This window comes from Lytechinus variegatus, chromosome 18, assembly GCF_018143015.1.
Source record: "Lytechinus variegatus isolate NC3 chromosome 18, Lvar_3.0, whole genome shotgun sequence".
NCBI classification, from domain to species: Eukaryota; Metazoa; Echinodermata; class Echinoidea; order Temnopleuroida; family Toxopneustidae; genus Lytechinus; species Lytechinus variegatus.
The window spans coordinates 20,324,694-20,348,478 of record NC_054757.1 but is presented as its reverse complement, the minus strand read 5'-3'; the positions used below and the strand labels follow the sequence as shown (position 1 = coordinate 20,348,478).

Sequence of the window (23,785 nt, the reverse complement as noted above, 5' to 3'; positions counted from 1 at the left end):
CAATGCTGAAAATTTCATCAAAATCAGATGTAAAATAAGAAAGTTATGACATTTCAAAGTTTCTCTTATTTTCAACAAAATAGTATTATGAACGAGCCAGTTACATCCAAATGAGAGAGTCGATGATGTCACTCACTCACTATTTCTTTTGTTTTTATTGTTTGAATCATACATTATTTCAATTTTTACGAATTTGACGATTAGGACCTCCTTGCCTGAAGCACAAAATGTTAAAATAATGAAATTCCACGTGTTCAGGGAGGAATGAAACTTCATTTTACATGACAAGGACGAGCAAATAAAAATATTTCACATTTCATATAATAAAATACAAAAGAAATAGTGAGTGAGTGAGTGATGTCATCAACTCTCTCATTTGGATGTAACTGACTCGTTCATAACTCATATAACTATTTTGTTGAAAATAAGCGAAACTTTCTTATTTTACATCCAATTTTGATGAAATTTTCAGTGTTGAATTTTTCTCTTTTTATTCAAATCAAGTTTTTGTTGGGGTGGACTTGTCCTTTAAATTAATTGCAAAGTTTACAAACAGACAAGGTAGCACCTTTTGCACATGCCTTTGTTGTGTTTACGGTAGGTATACTCTTTCAGTAAAAATCAAAACTTTGAAAATGAAAGATCATTCAATGTGCATACTCAAATTTAAAACAGGCTTTGGTCCATGATAATGGAACAAACTATTATTTTTGTCCAATGAATGAAGTGATATTCTACACGTATTTTAAATAATCGAATTACTTTGAGGATTGTTTCTATTTGATGCGACTGTACTAGCGGCTTACGGTTGCATAGCGAAAACATGTTAACTCTACAATAAAATTGCGTAGAACGCAAGCGAATCAGCACTGAAGGGGGGGGGGTGAATCGGCGTTTCATTATACTTTGATAAAAAAGAGAGCTATGAGTCGTGTAAATCAATTTCCCCTCATTCGACAGAGAAAGAAAATGTGATATCGCATTTAGGTCTTCTTGCCACTCCCCCCCCCCCCCACCTCCCCCGAAATCAAAATGATGGGTAATATTGTTTTACAAAATGCCGAATCATACACCGAAAAAAAACATTGAATGAAGTTAAAACTGCACCGTCGGGTATCGAGAGGACTACACTAAGGCATTTACACTTGTCATGCTTGTGTTCTTAGCTTCGTATCGTGAAGGTCGTATATTCTGAGAATGAGGGGACCGATGACTCCACCCACTCACTAGCTTTTAATGAAATATTTTAATTTGATCTTTCTCCTCATTTTCACCTCGAACAAAAATTTATGTCCTTCCTGAACAGATGAATTTACTAATGTTTTTACATTTTCTATGGTGGAAACAATAAAAAGGAAATTATGGAGAGTTTCCACTGTTCGCTTCATGAAGATATACTGGGACAATTACTTTATGATTTAATGGTGATGGTAACTATTATAAGTATGTTTTACTGTCAAATATGATGGTACTTTGATCGTATATTTTTATGGGGACTTGGTTCCAACTTGACTATCACAACTTTCAGACCACGGGTCAAGTTAAACCAGAGTTCAATATACGGCCAAAATATTAGTTCGATATACATTGGTGTTGTAACGCATAATGCTTCTTATAATATATATATATATATATATATATATATTGTTAAGCGCCAACCCCTGGGTGTATTCGCATCAGATAAACGCAAACACACTAAAAACACTGTGTAAAAAGTTGCCCAATATTGGGGAGAAATGGAACATGCACGTTTGCTGTTTTTTTTTTAATCCCATATTGGGCTATTTCCAACGCAACATTGCGTAAACTTTACAGAATATTGGGTATCAACATGCAGGATGCAGGTTCCCATTTTACCCAATATTTGGTAAACTTTTTTTTTTTTAGAGTGAATGGATATTGTTTCATCACCAAAGTTTAACTCTATATAATCTATTCCATTAACTGATAATGGTTGGGTAATGATAATTAGCCCAAGGTCTACTTGACTGCATATGAATTAAATAGCAATTTACCTATTAATGAACTGGCCAGGTTGCGTCAATGGCTTAAAAGATCATCATCGTTAATAGTCACATCAAACCGGATCTTGTCACACCCAGTTTGTTTTCAATAGAAAGGAGTACCATACACCTGTCATTCAATTGAGAAGATACATTGTCTTACCCCTATCCATAGTACCCCGGTATATCACCCCTATTCAAATAATGTTTCGTATAGGGGTGTGTTATTGGGTAATGATGAAATATGTACTTTATGTAAATGATATGACAAATTCATCTCATGTGCTCTGATTTATTCTCTTTGCTGATTCCAATATTTCCTGCACCCATCATGATCCATATGTACTTTTGAGCACTATGAATACAGAATTAAAAAAAGTAACTTCTTCTTCTTAGTTGTTCTTCCCCCGGTATTCGAGGATCAGCGGCTATCCGCAGGTTGGTTGTTGAGTAGAAGTAATTTCTCTACACGAATATGATGAATTTTAAGAATGTATCTGAGGCAGTGGGTCATAACATTGGCAGAAAGAGTAACAAACAGGATTAAAGCCAACAAACTGTTGTTGAATCTAAAAAAAAAAACTACAAGCTTTTATTCATTCATTGAAACATCTGCCACATCAAATACTTTTAGATAATATAAAGTGCAAACAAAACATTTTAGGTCTTACTATTGATAACAAACTTAAGTGGAATGCTCATAAATCAACAATATTTGCAAAACTGTGGCAATAAATATTGGAGTCATCAACAAGCTTAAAACTCTCTTCCAGCACAGGCACTATCCATGTTGTATTGTGCAATAATTCTACCATATCTTAATTATGGGATTCTGGCATGGAAAATGCCTTTCAAACGAAACTTAACAAAGCCTTTCTATTTCAGAAAAAATTGCTAAGATTAATATGCAATATGCTCTTTAGATCTCATACGGATTAATTATTTCGTCAAAAACGACTCCTGAAAGTCGGTGACCTGTACCGCCTATAACTATTCCAATTCATTTATCAGATACATAGAAATACTATACATAATGTCCTACAAAATAAATTTATAAGAAATAATACTTGCATTTATATAATACTAAACAGTCAAATGACTATCACTTACCAGCAGAACAGTAATTTCTATAGCAAAACTGTATTTTTTAGCAGGACCCCAAATCTGGAATTCTCGAGACAGAGTAATAAAAGAGGCAGCTAATCTGGATCAATTTAAATTACTCAAAAATTTTCTCCTGAAAACTTACTGATTTAATGATATATCTTGTGAACTTCATACTTATCCACTGTAGTGTTAATTATTTTAAAGTCAATATACAATTTTGTATATAGTGTATATAAATTCGTGTTACAGTGTTATATCTAAATAAATATATAGAATTTTGCTGATTATTTTGCTAAATTTATGTCGAATTACCCTTGTATAAAATTTCGATAATGGGTCTACATCTTACAAGCTTTGCTTTTCAGTAGGCCCCTCCACTTTTTTTTTCATTTAATCAGTACGTCTCAAATTTCATTTTCAATGGAAATGATTTACTATCAAATGTACTTTGATGATTGTGGAATATGAATATACGAATGATTTTTTTTTGTAAAATAACCATTGCTGGTCTTCTTTATTCATCAAACAAAATATATTCACAGTGCTAACATATGCCTCCATTTCTGGAGGGAAATACATGGTTTTCTGGATTTCACATTTTCTTCTATCTGTAAACGATATCTTAATAGGTAAAACAAAATATTAAACAGCCTTTGAATCGTTATTTTCCTTTTAAATTCTTTTCCAGCGAAACATTTATAAATAGTATATAAAGCATAATTCAAAATTATATCTACATCATTTTTTTCTTTTGATCTAAATGAAATTCCTGATAGTATATGACATGGCTGGAAATGAAAATTTGGCAAAATATATTTCTGTACATTTTCTTCAACTTTTTTCCAAAATATTATCATTATGTTACAAGAGAAAACATATGACTGCAATCACCTTTTTGATCACAGTAAAAACATTGATCATCTTCTTTTAATTTCCATTTAAAAAGGTTAGCTGGTGTTGCCAAAATATTATACATGAACTTAAAATTAAAATTGACCAATACATTATCCTTAACAAACTTTAACTTAAATAACCAGACATCTATCCAAACTGGTAAACGGTCAAATACTAACGTATTACTCCAAAATTCCTCAGCTCTAGATTCTTCGGTTTTTACTTTGATCAATTCATAATATATTTTCCTAACTGTCAATTTACTTAATGAAATAATACTATCAACCAATCTAATATCATTATATACATTAACATTGGATCTAAATTCTGAATACTTCTTTTGCAATAAACTTGTGCTAGAAAAAAAGACATGTTGCAACATAACTGAATAGCGTGTCTTATACGAGTATATTGACTGTACCACCTTCCATCCTTAACTACTATTTTTGCACTAATCTTATCTATAGGTAGAAAACCCTTATCATCCATTAAATCCCCCACGAACAAAATATCAGAGTTTATCCAATTCATATAAAATAACATTTTCCCTTTGTATAAGATGTCTTTATTTAGCCAAATCATTTCTTTGTGATAATTATGCTGTATATCTGCTTGAATATTTCTTGAATAGTTATACCTTTTTAATAAGAAAAACGTTGATATCAAGTTATAATAGAAATAAGGCATCCTGTTTTCAAAAAAACATTTGTTCTTAATGTTGTATTTACAATTCATAATAACTTTTATACCACCCAGTTGCTGAAACCAGTAATCAAACATACATTTACATCCAGGGTTTAACTCATCACTCAAATATTTACAAAGCCAAAATAAATTCAACGACGCAACTTTTGTTTCAACATCTAACATATTTAGACCACCTTCCTCTATTGTGCTAACTACATTAGTCCGTTTCACCTTTGCGGGTCGTCCATTCCATAGGAAATCAAAAAATAATTTATCGAGCTCCTTTACTATTTCTTTAGTATTTCTATTTCTATATACGAATGAATAAATAAATAAAAAATAATAAATGCCAGGGAGGTCATGTAGAAATACGCCTACAAATTGTGGGTCTGCATGTTGCTAATGTTAATTTTGAATGGTCGGTATATTTTTTTATTCCAGAAACTCCAACATCCAAATATTAATAAGCCATTCTCATTATTTTCATTTGAGGCCAGATTTTGAATTAAGTTGTTAACGGAACATTCTTTGTATGATTGTGTATCAATATTTTGTCTAATTGGACTAAGTGTTAATTGTGCAAAATGAATGACAATGAAATGGATATTAGACCAAATTGCTTATGAGGCGAATATATGGTCATAGACGAAATTGTAATTAGACGAAGAGATGATTGAACCAAATGGTTGTTAGACGAAATGTTGATGGACGAAATAGCATTAGACTAAATGAAAATAGACCATGTTGTCACTACATTGTGGTGATTGGACGAGTAGGCAGTAGACGAATTGGCAATTTACCGATGTAACCACCGTCCGAGTGTCGTCAAGGGCGGTTGGACCGGGATTCCAAGGGGGAGGGGGTTAATTAGCCAAAAGCGGGACAGGAGGTGAATATCATGTAAAAAAAAATAGCGAAACTCTTTTTTTCCTTTTTATATTTTTCCGGACCAATTTGACTTTCATTTTGTAGCGAAAACCTTTTTTCTTTCTTTTTGCTTTTCAAATTTATCGGGACCAATTCGACTTCCATTGTATGGTGGCTTTTTGGCTTTTCGAATTTAAATCAGCACCCCCACTTGCAAAGATCGTTGTAGTGGGCTGAAATTTTTATGATAAAACCAAACTCTATCTTATATACCAATGTCATATTTTCCATACGGCGGCTATACGGCGATTCCACAGATACCTTTTTTTTCTATTGAAATTATAATAATTTGTCGACAAAATGTACCATATTTTGTAAATATCTATATGTTGATTATCATTGATATTATTGAATATGATTGTGAAAATTAATCGTATTGTTAAATGTTTGTTATAAATGAATGAAAATAATTTGTATTATTATGTTCTGTTGGAAATGAATCTGAATCAGTAAAAAATAGCCGTTTTAAAATTTTCTTGTACCAGCTACATAGGTGGTTTGAATAAAAATGAATAAAACGGCTGTTTTCAACTCAACGTAGGAGATATGTGACTGAGGTTTTACTCTCTAAAATCCACTAACAATTTGTAAGGTAAATGCTCAAATAGCCCCCTTTTTAGGTGGAAAAACAAACAAATATAGCCGAGATGCGACGACAGATACGAACAATGACAAATTTCACTTTTTAAATGACTTGTAAACAGAATCCATCGACATCTAAAGTTACACTGTAAAAACTGCGGTGTTGAAACTGACACCAATTGGTGTTAATAGAGGACCACACCCTGAGGTGTTAAAATTACACCCTAGAGATTAAACGTAACACCAAAGAGTGTACATGTAACAACAAAAGGTGTTGTAATACCACCTATAGGTGTAAAGCTAACACCGGTGTAAAATAACTGGTGTGGTCCTCTATGTACACCGGTTAACACCACAGTTTTTGCTGTGTATGTTTTATTGGGATGTTAGATCACACTCGAGAATAATTCATATTACTGTCACTTAACAAAAGCTTTAGCTGGGCTTTTTAAGTTCTGTAGATTTCATAATGATTTGCACATTTTAAAATGATTTTTTTCGATAAAAATTTGATTTTTATAAATGTTATCACTGTATCATACGGCTTTATAAATATTATTTTATTTATAAAACAAAATCAAGATGAGATTATTGGTTATGATGACAAACATTCACTCTAGATGACATTCGAGAATAATTCACGTCACTGACACTTAACCAAAGCTTTGGATGGGCTTTTTAAGTTCTGTAGATTTCACAATGATTCGCACATTTTAAGCTAACTTTTTCGATGATAATTTCATACTTTTTTTAATAAATGTTATCACTATATAATATGGCTCTATTAATATTATTTTATTTATAAAAACAAAATCAAGATGAGGTTATTGGTCATGATTACAAACATTTACTATAATTTTCCAAGTTTTTTTTTTTTTTGGTGACGAACTAAACCAATTAACTTTTTTAGGCGAAGGTCAAGGCTAATAGGGGAGAATGACCCGGATCCCCCTTTACTCATCTCCGGTGGTCTTGATACAAAAAGGATACCAAAAGCTTATTTAATTGTTAATTACAGCAATTACTGGGTCAAGGGGTCGCCTCATTTAAACCCGGATCTAGGGGGCAAGGGGCCACCTCATTTAATTCCGGATCTAGGGTTACCGAGGAACAAAAAACACCCGGAAATCCAAGCGCCATTCTAATTGATCGGTAATTGGGTATTCATCGGCCGATAGATGTCCAATCACAATATGGCCTCTTTCGGGTACGCCCATGAAATCGACCAATCACAACAGCTGACAGAAGAGCGCCGCGTCTGAATGTTCTTTTTCGGGGGAGTAAATATCATATAAATAGTTTGACATTTTTGCTGAAAAGTCATTATTCCTCTGATCTTCAAGGGGTCAACAAGTAATACCATCAGGAAGTTTTGGAAACTTTTCAAAATAATAATTGACAAACATGGCGAATATTTGCTGTATACTGACAACGCTACTCTTGGCAATCGTACCCAAGGTACTGAGTATTCCGATTACGGGAACGATGGGCATGACAGAGTTCACTGATGTCGCAACTTCGGTCATCGAATCAGGCATTGATTTTGGGTTCACGACCCCAAGTTCATCGTTGAACGCCGAGGGTGACATCGATGAAGCCGACGATGACATCGTGACCTCATCGCAAACTGTGGTTTCTGGCGTGGTCGTCGAAGAGGGCATCGACGAGTCGAAAGTCGAAGTATTGAAGGTAGGATTGCATATTCTATATATTTCAAATTCATGAAATTGAATCTTAATATTTATATGAGAGGATTGTTAGAGATAGGAGGGCGAAACCTCCCACAAAGTAAGAAAGTATCACCAAAATGAAATATCTTTAAGAAAAAGGAAAAAAAAGAAACCCAATTGCGTAATATTAAATAGTTGGGCGAGTTCTCCGAATGCCAGCTGTACATATTACAGTATCAGTTGCCTAAATACTATAAAATCAACTTACTATGAATTATTGATATAAAATATAACAAAAAAATAGTGTGTTTTAAGTTCCATTGGTACGCAAACCGCTAATATTCATATCTCTCCTCCAAAGTCCGATATTGGCTAAGTACTGCAAGAATAGAAATTAAGAAAAAGAAACGAATTCATAACTGCTCTATCTACTGTATTGTCTGTGTTTATCCCAGTTATTTGAGGAAATAATGCATTTTGCTGCGTGATATGTCGATGTCGGATTTTCTATTTCGTCATCACTTGACCCCTTTTGATTTGTCCTCTTTTAAATTACCATGCATACCCGTATTTGCATACTCGAACAAAAAAAAATAGTTTTGCTTTCCACACACTAGATTTCATGAGTTTAAAACTAATACAGAAGAGAAGTGTGACATTTTCATTTAAATCTTGAAGATTTGAATTTAAGTTTTATTTAAATACAGAGTTTGACCGATTACTACCCAAAGCCAATTTTGTATTTGTTTCAAATCCCTGTAATTATGGGTCTAGATTATTGTGCACTTCTTTCATGTCTTTTGGCATTTTTATTTATCCAGTGTGATGAAAAATTTTCCCATTCTAAAGCAATTGCCGGTTAATTGCTATTCTTACTGGACATTATGCTTTCCGCATTGGGTAAAATACTGCCCAAAATTGGTTGTACACATAATTACAGTGTACTGATTTGGTCACCCCTCTTTTTGTATTTACTGAGAGAGTATTTAAATAGATAAATCAATCAATTGGTTATAGATCTAATTATTCAATTGATAAATATTTTCTTACATCTGACTGTTTTTCTACCCAGGCCAACCTCGAGAAATATGGGTATGTTCCCCAGGGTTCGACCTTGGGTCAAGCCAACATCAACTATACATCCGCCATCATGGAATACCAGCAAAACGCAGGCATTAATCAAACAGGTACGTCTTGTCACTTTTGAATCTTTTGGATGTTGCCATGGTTACTGGTCAATTTCACTTGATCTGTTGATCACGAGTCCGTTAATTCTCATTCTAAATCATAATCCATTATTTTAAAGAAGTATACTACCGTAACTTTAGACCAATATTTTTGTGAAATAAGAATTGAAGCGGGTGTAACAAATAGTAATGTATTCGCCATTGTTTCACAACAAATTGGTAATACGTATTAAAATTGCAATTCTGCCCACATAATATCTAAGCTTTGTAAATAAAAGCCTTCACCGCTTTGATTGGGCAAAGAGCATAATTATATTCTGATATTAGTGAAGTGGAGATAGTGCACATGTCTATTGTTAGTGATCATACGCCACCTTAACTGTGTTATTCTGCTTATATCTCATTCAAACCAGGTATACTGGATTTTAAGACCTCGGAACTGCTTAATACATCTCGATGTGGTTTCCCGGATGTCGTGCCTTACGTCACATCAAGTGTCACATGGCCACGTAACGGGCCCGTGACGTACAGCTTCGGTGCGCTCACTAACGACCTCAATCGCGACGTAGTTAAGAATGAGATGCGGAGAGCGTTTCAGGTACGTGTTCGAGTCTTGTTTCTTTCGGGCTATTTCAAGAAACGCATATGCAATCAATCGCCAAGTATCAGTTGCAAATCACAATTTTTTTAATAGATTTATAAAATACAAATAATCAATTCATACAATTGTTACAAGTCTGGAAGTGAACTAAATTAAAAAAAAAGGAATCACTCAGAGGCAATCCTTGACATTGTTTTAAGGACCAGCAAACGAATTGGAATCAACGTGTCTTAAGTTTGAAAAGATCATATAATGAATATTGATTATCTTTGCTCGTCAGTTCGTTGTAAAAAAAAATAAATCAAAATGGTTTCCAAAACTCATCGAGAGAGGGCGGGGGAGGGAGAGAATAGATATCAGTCAACCCCGCTGTACGAATAGTCTGGCACCGCCCATCGATACACATAGTTGTCAGCGTCAGATGAAATTAAATATGGATTTAGTTAATCATTTTGGTTATATTTTTAAAGACCTACCGACCATCATTATATCATTACAGGTTTGGGACGAGGTATCCGGCTTGACCTTCAGTGAGGTGGCGGATGGTCCTTCCGTTGATATCCGGATCAAATTCGGCTCCTTCGAACACGGCGACGGTATCTCATTCGATGGTCGTGGTGGAGTCCTCGCGCATGCGTTCCTTCCTCGTAATGGCGACGCCCACTTTGACGACTCGGAGACTTGGACAATAGGGACTCGATCAGGTAGGAAGTCACAATCATCGTCGCACTTGCTCTTCCTCCTCCTCCTCTTCTTCTTCTTCTTCTTCGTCTTCTCCTCCTCCTCCTCCTCCTCCTCCTCCTCTTCTTCTTCTTCTTCTCCTCCTTCTTCATCTTCTTCTTCCTCCTCTTCTTCTTCCTCTTCTTTTTCTTCACGTGTTCAACACATATGAGTGTTAATACAAGAATTTTGGTTTTTATATTTTGTATATGCTTTGTTGAAATAATTCAACATTATTACATATTTACACGATTTGAATAATTCAGAATAAGCACGAAATACAATGTTATAATATAATGTTCAACTTATACAGTGTAAGAGTGTGGTTCTGTGGGGACACCGACCGGCGTTCGTTTTAACACCTCAATTTTTACCATTAAAGCAGGGTTAACTTTCCCGTTACATGATCTACTTCCTTAAACCACAATAAGCCCATCACTAAAATGTAGCTTCCATATATTTTGTCCATTGGCATTCTTAATTGTGTCTCTACCAACCATTTTTTTTACCATTTTATTTCATCTCACACCCTAACAGGTACCAATCTATTTCAGGTAGCAGCTCACGAATTCGGACACAGCTTGGGCCTGTACCATTCTGATGTACAGTCAGCTCTCATGTATCCCTATTATCGTGGTTATATTCCTAACTTCAGTCTTGATAGCGACGATATCGCAGGCATCAGGAGTCTTTACGGAAGTAAGTTCACAGTCTTTGCAATCAAGAATGAATAAACTGAAATACATATTCAGTTAAGATTTGCATCGTGCTAAACTAAACACACGTGGGGCAAAGGTAGACCTGGAATGAATCACACAGCGCGTTAAAACTACTCTGCTCTCCAGCAAAGAGTTAGTAGGGGTAATTATGCTAAATCTTAGTGGAGCGCTTAAATAACTTCTGATATAGAGTGGTAAACGGAAAACATACATATTCATAATCATTAGGAATTCAGTTACTAGTTTGAACAAACGACTGTTTTGTATTTTGTCTTTACTTATCTTGATCTTCACAGAGAAAGTAAGATATAAGATGTTGATGTGCAATACAAATTTTGTTTATCATAAGTACTGACTTGTTAAATATCAATTTTGCCTGATTTGTGAGATTTATATTAGAAGTTAGCTAGCTGATTACTAGTTGAGGTGACAGGTGACTGACGGGTGATTTGGGCTCTATTCTCTGCCGGGGAGGGGGCTGTTTCAGGCCTACATTTCATTTTCAGTGAAGAATTATGATATGTTCACTGTCTATTTCTTCTTCTCCTCCAGGGAACACGGGAAGACCCACTACTACAACAAGGAGGCCTACAACCAGAACAACAACGCAACGCACTACCACGCGGCAGACCACTACTACCACCACCACCACTCCTACCGGCCCCACTCCTCCCCGTCAGGCCTGCACCGGATCTTTTGATGCCGTTCTCAAAGATTACAACGGAAGAATATATGCCTTGACCGGTAAGAAAAAAAGAAGAAAAGTAACCGATTAGCATAAATTCAATAATCATTGTGACAGCTTCGTAATCATCAGAACCAAATCTAAAGAGAGAATGTATTGGTAAATCTAATGGTTAAAATGGTTGTATTAATTGAAAGCCAAGGGACAAAACTGAATATGGGCTATCCATCCGTTTTCTTGTTGTTTTTATACGGAAAATAATTACTATTCTTTACTATACCTGGCAATCATTATTATTGTTGTTTTATCATTATTATTATCATTATTATTATTAGTAGTAGTATTAGTATTATCATCATTTTCATTATACAGGTCCTTATTACTGGAGGCTAGACCAGACGTCTGCTTCGTGGGGCGAAGTACAAAACCGATTTGGATTTAATTTGCCTGATAACGTGGATGCCAGTTTCCAAAGTGGAATCTTCTCGTATTTCTTCTCCGTGAGTATAAATATTTTTTTGTAATAGTATTCATTAAAATCACCCATTTCAAAATCATACAAATAATAATACATCAACAAAAAACACTGTTCACAAATTCAAATGATTGTTCATAATACAAAAACAATGTACAAAAATACAGAATATTACATTCAAATCATGTAGAACAAGGTAAATACTTAGTCCGAAGAAAAAAAAATATAGATATAACAAAAATGAATTTATAGCGACGCAATGGGACCAAAAGAAACTGAATTAGCATTAATTGTATTCGATTTGTATTAATTGTTTTCGATTTTTCGATATCATCGTCGATCCACTGCAATCGTCATTTCCACAGAATATTATTGATGTTTAAATATTGTAAATTTAATGACATGCAATACGTCGTTGTAAAATCCGCGGACATGATTACTTGTCTAATAAAGTTCCCGAATACACAAAAATAAATACAAATTCGAGTTTGACAGGGTACATTATGTTATAATGAAGAAGGAGTCGAATATGGAGGAGCGTTTCAGACATATTTGGATGTTTTCTCATTTCTTGAATGTTAGTTGTCAATTCACTCTTTCTTCGGCAAATACTAGTACAAAAATATTAAATCAGTAGAATACTAAATCATGAGAATGCAGTTATGAAAATGATTTTTTTTTGTACCTTACTTTTGTCATGAATATCGAAGAAGGTCCAATCATTCCACGGTCTAAGTGTGGAGTGAGGACTAATTATTGTTCGATTAGTCTGGGGTTAAGCCTAGTTTTAATGATCAGGGCCCCGTCTAACAAAGAGTTGCGATTGATCCGATCAATCGCAACTATGGACGGCCAGCAACGTCAACATATAAAATGCTTGTTTGTTTACAACAAATTCTAGATATATATTAATGTATATCCATAAATTCATTGATTTCTTGCCAATTTGGTGTGTTCTCCTTTGTTTATAAAATACAGTTTACAAATTTCCTGTATAGAAGAAATTATGACACTGATGGACTTCCATAGAGATACGATTGATTGTAACTCTTTGTAAGTCGGAGCCCAGAATACCTGCCAATCGTGTTAATCTATTGCTTACGTGTGATTCCTTTAGTATTGTACATCCTGCATTTCTCTCTTCCTCTTTGGTTGTACGCAGGAGTGCTATTACTATTACCAAACTTCCACACGTCGATATTTCCCAAGGATACCTATTAACAGAAGTTGGGTCGGTTTGCCCTGTGATATCGATGCAGCATACAGATCGGCGAGATATGGTGCAACGTTCTTCTTTAAAGGTGGGTCTAATTGACACTATTGCCCGTATTCGGAACACCGGTTTTAACTCAGACAAAGGCCTATAAGTCTGGGCTAAAATTATGGGAAGCTAAAAGTACGAAGAATTTATCTACTCTGTAATGCCTTTTTGCATTCATTCATTCCCATTTTTGAGTGCCCAAAAACTATCCTATTTATCATTTTAAAGATAACTTCTAAATACGTATAGGTGAATGCAAAATAAAATTATGATGATTAATGCATCATGTAATAATGAAGGTTGATGTCAACCTTGGCTGCCCATAATAAATACAACTTTACAGACGCTGATTTAAGTTAATACGGGGTACAAAATATACGGACATATAATGCTTAAATAAATTCTAATTTAAATTGGTTGGTTAATGTTTAAACCAACTTATCAGTTGGATAAAGAAAGTCTGGGAGTACATACCAAATTTAATATCTTTAATTTTAATTTTATTTTTAAATTTAATATCTTTAATTTCATTCCAGATGGGTTCGTCTACAAATACAGCACCGAGAATGAACTCCGAAGGCGAGCACGCATTTACAACATTTTCGGGAATGTGCCTAGCGCTCTCCGCGATGGAGTTGAAGCAGTTGTGTCCGTCGACAATGTCTACGTACATTTCTATAGGGATGGGCGATATTACAGGATGCGAGACGCCGACAAGCAGTTTGTGAACTTTCCCAACGGTCTGCCGTATAGAGACGTCAAAAATACACTGACCCCACAATGCCGTGGTCTTTCGTTAATAGAAGAAACGGAACATTGCTCGAATTCAAGCTAAAGCGACCACCAGAAGTGACTTTCAAATAGAAAACATTCTCTTGCTAGAAATCACCATCCATGGAAGGGATGTGTTATATTGGTATCAAGGTGTCAGAATCGTTGTGACGTCACACCATGGTCACAACAACAAACAGACACCAGCCAAATCGAAGTTATCACGTTATATCCAATGACACATCATTGATCGCATTGGATTCGGTGAGAGTGAGTGTAACATTAGTATGCAATATTTGCCTACAAACATATAAATGACTTATGTAATATGCTTTGCACAAGGATTTCTTCTTTAGCACTATTCCCGGAGTTGGTAAATGATAGCCCCCTTTTGCCGGATCTTGCACAAAAATGTGATTAACGGGATATTATTAAGTATGTGGTATCTACGAGATTAATACCCATAATCATGATAGTGACAGCTGGTATTTAAGTATTTATTTATATTTATGTATTATTCATGAGATACAAACACTTAAGGCTAGTATAGTAGGGTAAGAGCATGGTAAGAACATACATGGTATGGTAATACAGTGCATCATTGACACAGTTACGGTATCCTTAAGGGACAATTGTAAATGTATTTTTTTTATATTTCCTAAAAAATAATTATGGCCAGCTGTGGTGTGGTACTTCATTTAAATCCAGGTGCTGCATGGCGTTGATTTATTTTTACCATTTTACCATCATACTCGACACAAGTTAGAAAAATTACTCCCCCGTAGATTTTATTCTTGTAATGCTGGAGTGACCGACTCATTGGCAGTTCTGCTAAAGTCGGAGTGATTATTGTAAGCTCCATTAGTGTCTTATCTAGCAAATACGTGAATAATATGTTCATTAACTTTTTAACATTACATAGGTCTATTTTGGAGATGCTGTCAAAAGTGTTTTCTAAATAACAGGCCTTTGTACATTGATGTAGGCCCTATATGTTTTAAAGTTCACTGTATCAGATGGCATGTCATACAAAACACAAAGAAATTGCATATGTTTCGATGAACGCCGCCCTTTTTGTTTATGTATCTAACATGACTTGCGCCAAATTTAAAGAAATGGGCACAGTAATCTTAATCAAATGAATTTTTCTTTGCTGATTTGTTTGGTTGTGCCTCTTCGGAAATTAAAGCTGTTACTTTAGTTGTAATTTAATATCATTGAATAGTCTGTAAATAAACGTATTTATTGAAATCAATGCATGTTTCTCATGTGTGTTTTTAAAACATATCCTTTTGTAGAAATGCTAATAAAAGACTAGATTCATTGTCAGATCTTTTTTTTTTAATTTGAACTGTTGAAGTTAGTTTCATGATAATTAATTTAAAAAAACAGGAGTAGAGGGAAGATAATGACATAAAAGTGTATAGTAACGGTAAATTGCGAATTCGTCTAGTGCCAACTCGTCCACTCACCAAATGGGCTACTTTCATTTACTTCATACTTTCTAATGCCATTTTGTCCATCAACACTTCGTCTAAAAACCATTTGGTCTTATAACCAGTTGGTCTAAATATCCATTGTATTTTCCTTTACTTTGCACAATTAGCGCTTAGTCCAATAAGATTAGATAGTCTATGGACTAAACGGCTATTGGACCAACTGTTTATTAGACGAAATGGTGAGTGGACAAATTGGCAATTAGACCATGTGGATAGTGGGCGATCTAATGGTAGGCCAAATAATAGTAGAGGAATTGGAAATAAACCTATAACTATCTAATCAGAGTTTGAGAGAGGGGGCGCTGGGGTTTGGATGAATTGGAATAGACAGTGAGAGAGAGAGAGATCCTAATTATTTGTGAGTGTACACATAAAATTTTCATGCTTTTAGAATCAAATGAGAGATAGAGAAGTGTGGGAATTGGAACGAGCACATACGTTGTATAACTGCCAGTATCTCTAGAAACGTCGGTTTACTACACAAAATGAAACACATAATTCCACATACAACCCGAGTCACACTACACAATTCATATTGCAATATGGTGTGGTTTACGGTACACCATGTGGAGTGTTATAGAAACAGTGGATAGAAGAAGAGAAGAAGTGGATAGGCGAGAAAGTGGAATTTTGAGAGTAGAGTATTCTTTCTTGAAAATAGTCCTGAAAAGGACTGTAAACCAGAAGGAATGTTGAGTGAGAACAGCTTGAGTAGTAGAGCTGATGAGGAGATGCTGGCTTGAGTCGGCGAGTAGAGATGATGAGTAGTAGAGAGACTCGACGTTTCGGACAGGTTGACTGTCTCTACTCTCTCTACTACTCATCATCAGGAGATGCTGGCTTGAGTCGGCGAGTAGAACTGATGTTACCATTCTGCTGTGTAAAGGTATTGTTGATTATAATTAATTTTAAATATGGAGTTGTCATTTTTCTTTCAAGCAGTCTGCTTATGATGATAATCCTCCTATAATTTGTGTTTGTTATAAGTTGGAAGTAGATCATATTTGTCTGGAATTATATTCTGTTTTTGTCTGCATGATTCATGCCAAAAGCAGTTTTTAATATATTATGTTTGTTATGTTATCATGGAAAATGTATCATACGAATGATATGAATGCAGAAGAAAACAATAGAAATAAGAATGTGATATTGCGGATATATGCGATATTGTGTGTATGAATGCCCTCTAAAAACACTGAGTAAAAATCACCATTTGGGCATTTTTCCCCTCCATATTTGGCAAAATGCAGGCTTTACTGTAAAGCACTTGACGCATTCTTGCGTTAAAATCTACTCGTAAATTCCTAGTAAATTTTAACGCAAGAATGCGTCAAATCTACAAAAATATTTCGTGTCTTTTTACCCAGCAAACATTGCATGTTCCCATTTTACCCAATATTTGGGCAAACTTTTTTTAGAGTGTGTGCAAAGAGAGAGAGCGAATGAGAATGAGGGAAGAGAAAGATATGATTAGACTGTAAATCGAAAGAGAGAGAGAGAGAAGAAGTGAAAAATAATCAAGGAGGGGAAGGAGAAGGCGACAGCGGTGAGCACTAGTGGGCTGGGGGGGGGGGGGGAGAAACATGTTCAAGAAACCCCACTAAATCAAAATAATGAAAACTATAGAAAAGCAAGAAATGTTTGAAGAGTTCTTTACGGATACACACTTCAACACTAATTTTCCTCATTTCGATAAATCTTTCATCCATACACCGAATGAAAAGAAACTGAGTAAAATCTTCTTTCTTTCTTTAAAAAAAAACCTTGTTGAGAGGCCTGGGCAAATCTACCAGTACACAACACCAGTTCCTGGGGGGAAAAAACCCTCAAATTTTAGCATCAATGCCCCTGAAGTAGGCTACATTTTGAGATTTCATGGGGAAAATGAAAGAAAAAAGGACATTCGATTCTTAGAAAGAAGAGAATCGTCGGCAAAGTAAAGAATCTACTTTCTTTTCAAATCTCAGAGGGCATTTTTAGAAAAATACACATGCACGCTCAGTCCGTTCTCGAACAGTGCGCCGCATCCATAGAGCCTGGTCACGTGATCAAAAACATTTTATCCAATCAGCGGCAGCCTTGCGCGGCACAACACCCCGGCGTGTTAACACACGGGCTTTGGCAGGTTCATTTCCTGTGTCTGTGTGTGTTTATAGGTTATCCACACCCCGCACACACACCCTTCACCCAACACTCACGATATTTGCCACGAGACTTTCCTATTCGCTGCCTTTCATGTCACAAAATGCACCACGCAGCGCCACCCGTGGTTGTGTATCGGACAAATGTTGGTCGCATTGTGAGGGAGCGCGTGCCCGGTAAGTTGTCCATTTTATTCCTTTGTAATCGTCTGCGTGTGATCCTCGCCGAGTATTCCTCCCAATTTGCGGTCGTCTGGGATTGTCTTAATTTGTTTTTGATGTTAATATCATGACGGTTGGATGCGGGAAAACACGTGTTTTTGGTGTTTTTTCAGTAAACCACGCACGTACAATATCATAAGGAGGATATGAACTAACGAGTGCTATTATATTTACCACAATAGATGGGCTGCATATTGATGAAAATCGATGTTTTTTTTTCCTGTAAACCATCACATTGAAATGAAGAAGAACTAGAAAAATTGGAAGGCCGGTAAGGGTTTGGATGGCTAGATAGCTGGGGTAAGTTTGGTGGGGAGTTAATTTACGCAAGGTGATGACAATAGAACCTTGCAGGGGGGGACCTTGGATAGGGCGACTATAATTATAATCTTATATCACACTTTTTTAATGGATCAATGTAACTGAATGAATGGTAGAACAGACAATTGAAAACTAACTAATGACAAAGTGTCGAAAATAGAATGGGTGGAACCGAAATTCCATTATAATGAAGAAGACGGGTAGACAGAAAATAATCCATTTTGATTGTCTTTTTCATGGTTAAAATGTAGCCTAAATTGTAGATTTCCATCCGACTTTCGGACGGGAGAGGGGGGGGGGGGGGAAGTGGGCAACACACATTACAAGGTAGGCTATTGTCTTAAACTTTGCTCCTAAAAGTGGGAACATATCCCCTCTGTATAGCCCCCCACCCCCCTCCCCTCCCGATCCGAGAATGAGAATGCAATGAATATAGAAAAAAGTTTGAAACGCTACTGATGTGTACGCGCGTGAGGAAAAGAGAAAGATGTGTGTATGTGTGTGGATAACGCAAGGGCACTTTAATCACTGTCGACGAATCAGAATCATTTTTGCTTTCATTAATTGGCAATATATAGCAAGTGCTAGCGGACGAGCCCGAAACAAAAAAAGAAACAGACAAAACAAAAAAAAAATATTATTTATATATCCATAAACTCGCGAGTATTGATGTACGCGGCGATAAAGATTTCTAAATGCTAAACTCCCCTTTTTTCCTAGGGCAGCGAGAGGCAGAATGTTCCCCGAGAAACAATGACGGCGATTATCTGAACCAGTGAACACCCAGACATGTCCTTGGAGTACCCACAAGGTCCACCGAACACCCCATCTTTTCAATTGTCTCCAAGATCAGGTTTGGAGGTGAAAATTCTCACGCGAAAGTCTCTGGAAGTCCCCCTACCCGTACTTCTGCCAATTAATGTTGAATAAATTATGAAGTCAAATGCTTCATTTAATACCGTTTTTTCCCACAGACTCCAACTTCTGTAAAACTATGGAAGTTTGCTAGCTGTTCGTTTTCCTCATGTAGTCTTAATTGGACTTTCTGTCTGAGTATTATCATTAACGCTCCCCTTCCCCACCCACTCTCTCTCTCTCTCCCTTTCAGCGTGTCCATACCTCTCTCTCCCTGTCCTTGATATGAAATATTATGGAAATCCGGATGGAAATATTAATGGATAAGAAATGAGAGCTTAGGCTTGCATGACTACGAACAGATGAATACATGATCATGATTAATCATCAGCTTTATCACCATTCTACAGAAACAAAACAGTGATGAGGGACAGGGGCGCTGCCACTGACACACTGTTAAAAAAAACCTGATTTTACAGAAAAATAAAAGAAGATTTAGCAGAAAGCAATACCAGAATCATTCTTTAAATTCATGAAACAGGAATTTTTCTGCAATTTAACAGAACAGGTCTGTTAGAAAAAGGGGAAAAGAGTGTTTTATTTTAGGAAATTTGTAAGATTACACACACCAAATACCAATTTCCTGTAAGATTACGCAATCTGGTAAGATTACAGGTGTTCTCGAGACTCTGCTGCAGGAACTTCTTTTCGTTTAAGGATAAATTTTCTAACAGTGCAGCAAAACGACCTAAAGGTGAAAGGATTCTATCGATTGAATTAGTTTATAGAGAGTTTTAGGACCCAGGCCACTTGATTTTACATACCCTTCTTTTTCCCGTCTTCCCTTTTCTTCGCCATTTTCTCCTCGTTCTTTTTTTAAATATGAATTCAACTGGACAGCTGTTGGTTAAAGACATCCCAGCTCATGTTACATTAAATTTTATTTTTACCCACAGTTGGTCGGTTGATACTTGAAACAGGTTGTAGCTTGGTTAAATTAAGTGGAGTGAGAGAGAGTGGATGAGTATGAACATATATGGAACTTTTTCAATAAATGGCTGAGAACAAATTATACCGATTAAAATGAAGACACGGAAGGTATGACAGTTAATGATAATAATAATAATAATAATAAACAGTTCCTGTATAGCGCATATCACAATTATGAATGTCTCTAAACGCTTCCAAAGGACTTGGATATTATTACCCCAGCTGTATAGCTTGGCAGCCGTAATTGCTAAGATTACAGCGCACATGCAGTTAATAAATGATTTGCAAAGACGTAATTACGAACACACGATTATGAAACACGATTGTTACAGAATGGGTACAAATGTCATTTAGATTTTTATTTTCATGGAAATATGATGACATCACCAAAGAAAAAATTGCCAGTCATACAGATCATACACAAACGATTACTTCTGTAATAAGGTACAAACTTTGCAAACATACTGCACCGAATATATTTGTCCAATCACATAGAACACTTCAATATTGCACAGTTAGATAATACAACCTTAAAACGTAGGGCAGTCCACCCTAACGCTGGGTTGATTTAAGCAGATAAAAATCGAAAAGTATTTCTACAGGTTCGATAAAAAACAATCAAAGAATAAGAGATATATTAATTTTCAAAGTTTTTAATATCTGACGTCATTATTTCTTATGCAATCATAGACAAGCTCTTGCAGAGTGTCATAAATAAAATCACTTTTATTTTGTTATAATTCTATGCAGAAAATTACATTTTGGGGATTTATATCACACGACATGTGGAAGAGTTACTCGGCTGTGACGTCACAGAATAAAAACTCTTAAAATTCGTAATTGTTATTCTTTGACTTATTTTCATCAATGTTTGTTTCCTCTATTTTTCTGCTTTTGTTAAAGGGCAAGTCCACCCCAGAAAAAAGTAGATTTAAAACAATAGAGAAAAATCAGACAAGAATAATGCTGAAAATTTCATCAAAATTGGATGTAAATAAGAAAGTTATGCTATTTTTAAGTTTCGCTTATTTTTCACAAAAACAGTTATCTGCACAATAGTGGCTCTCAGTGATATGCAAATGATTCCAATTTTCACAGATTTGACAGTATACTGTCAAATCTGTGAAAATTGGAATATTGTATTAAACAATAATAAGGACCATCTTGGTTGAAGCATAAAATGTTAAAACAATGGTAATTACACATGCTCATGGAGAAATAAAACTTTGTTTAGCATGACAATGAGGAGAAAATTAAAATATATCGTATTTCATACAATAAAATGCAAAAGAAATGGTGAGTGGGTGATGTCATCAGTCCCTCATTTGCATACTGACCAGGATGTGCATATAACTGTTTTGTGAAAAATAAGCGAAACTTTAAAAAGTCATAACTTTCTTATTTTACATCCGATTTTGATGAAATTTTCAGTGTAAAGCTTGTTTGCTTTTTCTTTTTTTATTCAAATAAAGTTTTCGTCGGGGGTGGACTTGTCCTTTAAAACCAATTTATTTTCGGGGTGAACATCCACTCTCATACGTACGAATCACTTCTCAAGATCCATTTCCCTAAAGTATGTAACAATATTGCTTTACATAGTATGGGAAGACTGATAATACAACAACAAAACAGCTCGATATTGCACAAGACGAATGCTTGGATGTTTCAAATTTTGCCTTAAATAACTTTGAAAGTGTACTCTAGTATTCACCCAAAAGTGAAGAAAAAAATCCAACTAATTTGAAAGAACAATACATCAAGATGCATTTTGATACAAAGGTTTGGTTGGGTTTAAAAACAAAATACCTCATATCTGGATTTTACAGGGTTCAGATCAGCGACGAAAATAATTATCTCGAATCGTTTCACAGCCATTGTGCACAAATAATAATAATAACAACGATAATAATGATAATAATAATAACAATAATCACATTAATCAACTGATCAACAAAAGGAAAATGATATAGACAAGTTTGGGGATTAAGCGAAAACCAGCTGAAGTCAGATGAAAATGTATTTTTTTAATGAATGGCAACAATTGTATTGAGCAAACGTTTACATCAAAATGCAAAATTACAGAAAGTAAATATTTGAAGAGCTCATTTGTCAAGACGGGTTAGATCAATTTTTCATTATTTTTTTTGTCTCAATGTATAGATTTTTAGTAGTTCTATAAGATGATACCAAAGAAAAGTTGATTTCCCATCAAAAAGTGAACAAAAATGGCAAAGAAAAATCACTTTTTTGCAAAAGGGATTAGTTTCGTTTCAGTTTGTTTGAAAAAGTAGCTAGATCCACAAAGGTACTTTTGGGGAAAAAATATTTTTTTTTTAAATATAAAGAAAGGCATATTTCTTTATATACACAATTGTATGTTCACATGGTAGGGTATCTTGTCAATTACGTTTCGCATAAGAATATTGCAATATGGGAGAATTAAAAAAAATATATTTTCTTGGAATTGTCTAAAGTGGATCTAACCCCTTTCGCAAGCAAACTCTTCTGAGGAGCCCATTTTCCAAAAGGGGTTAGATCCATTTTCATCAAATTTGATTTTTTTTTCGTTGTTGGTCTCAACAGCTCAATGTATAGATTTTTAGTCAGTCCCTCTGATAATACCAAAGACAAGTTGAATTTCCCATTAATACGTGAATAAAAATGTCAAAGAAAAATCACTCTTTTTATTCAAAAGGGGTTGGATCCATTTCAGTTTGTTTGCAAAAGGGGCTAGATCCACAATAATTTTTTTTTAATATGAAGACAAGTAGATTTCTTTTATACCCAATTTTATTTTCACATGGTAAGGTAGTATATAATAACAATGCAGTTTTGCATAAGGATATGGCAACGGATATGGAGAATAAAAATAAAACACGATTTTCTCGGAATGGTTTAAAGTGGATCTAACCCCTTTTGCAAACAAACTATTCATTTCTTGGCATGCCCATATATAACCTGTTTCTTTTTAAAACCATTCTTCCGTATAGTTGATTATCGGCGTGGCATTGGAATGTCGGATGAATAACTCCGTTGGATATAAGTATAGCATTTTTTTATCGCGTCTATAGCGTTTTCAAGCAAAATGCTTGAGAGAATAAATGCAACTGCAGGGGACGTGATAAATGAAAGCAGTTTGTAAATAAATTAAAAGCAATTATCCAATCTATATGGTAATTTTTTTTACAATTAACTATACAATTGTCATAATTTTGGGCCTTTTTTCACTTTTGTCAGATAAAATATTGTCATGATAACCATGCAGGCTAGTATAACAGTGCATTTCTAATTCGTCAACCTGCTTGGTCCGTAACAGCTTGTAAAATAAAAAAGTAATAAATTCCACATTCAAAATGCGAATCTTATAATGGCAGAATCGGACGCTTGATTAGAAAAAAACTGAGCTTCCAGTGAAATCCCTGGTTTGAGTTCATTTGCTTGGTTGTAAGAAAAAAATCCTAATTGCGA

At 35.0% G+C, this 23,785-nt stretch overlaps 1 protein-coding gene across 1 annotated transcript; it reads left to right on the top strand.

Moving 5' to 3' along the window:
- The first annotated feature begins 7,516 nt into the window (after positions 1 to 7,516).
- On the top strand, positions 7,517 to 14,403 carry LOC121431986 (50 kDa hatching enzyme-like). The gene is made up of 9 exons (XM_041629789.1): positions 7,517 to 7,889; positions 8,943 to 9,057; positions 9,471 to 9,655; positions 10,158 to 10,362; positions 10,916 to 11,077; positions 11,650 to 11,841; positions 12,155 to 12,282; positions 13,420 to 13,558; positions 14,055 to 14,403. The coding sequence occupies exons 1-9, from the start codon at positions 7,605 to 7,607 to the stop codon at positions 14,351 to 14,353; spliced, it is 1,710 nt and encodes a 569-aa protein (XP_041485723.1). The 5' UTR covers positions 7,517 to 7,604; the 3' UTR covers positions 14,354 to 14,403.
- The last annotated feature ends 9,382 nt before the right edge of the window (positions 14,404 to 23,785 follow it).

Excerpts from the sequence above, each read along its gene's own strand:
- LOC121431986 (XM_041629789.1), top strand. The coding sequence starts at position 7,605 with ATGGCGAATATTTGCTGTATACTGACAACGCTACTCTTGGCAATCGTA. Across the intron at positions 7,890-8,942 it reads CGAAAGTCGAAGTATTGAAG|GCCAACCTCGAGAAATATGG; the intron begins GTAGGATTGCAT and ends TTTTCTACCCAG. Across the intron at positions 10,363-10,915 it reads GACAATAGGGACTCGATCAG|GTACCAATCTATTTCAGGTA; the intron begins GTAGGAAGTCAC and ends ACACCCTAACAG.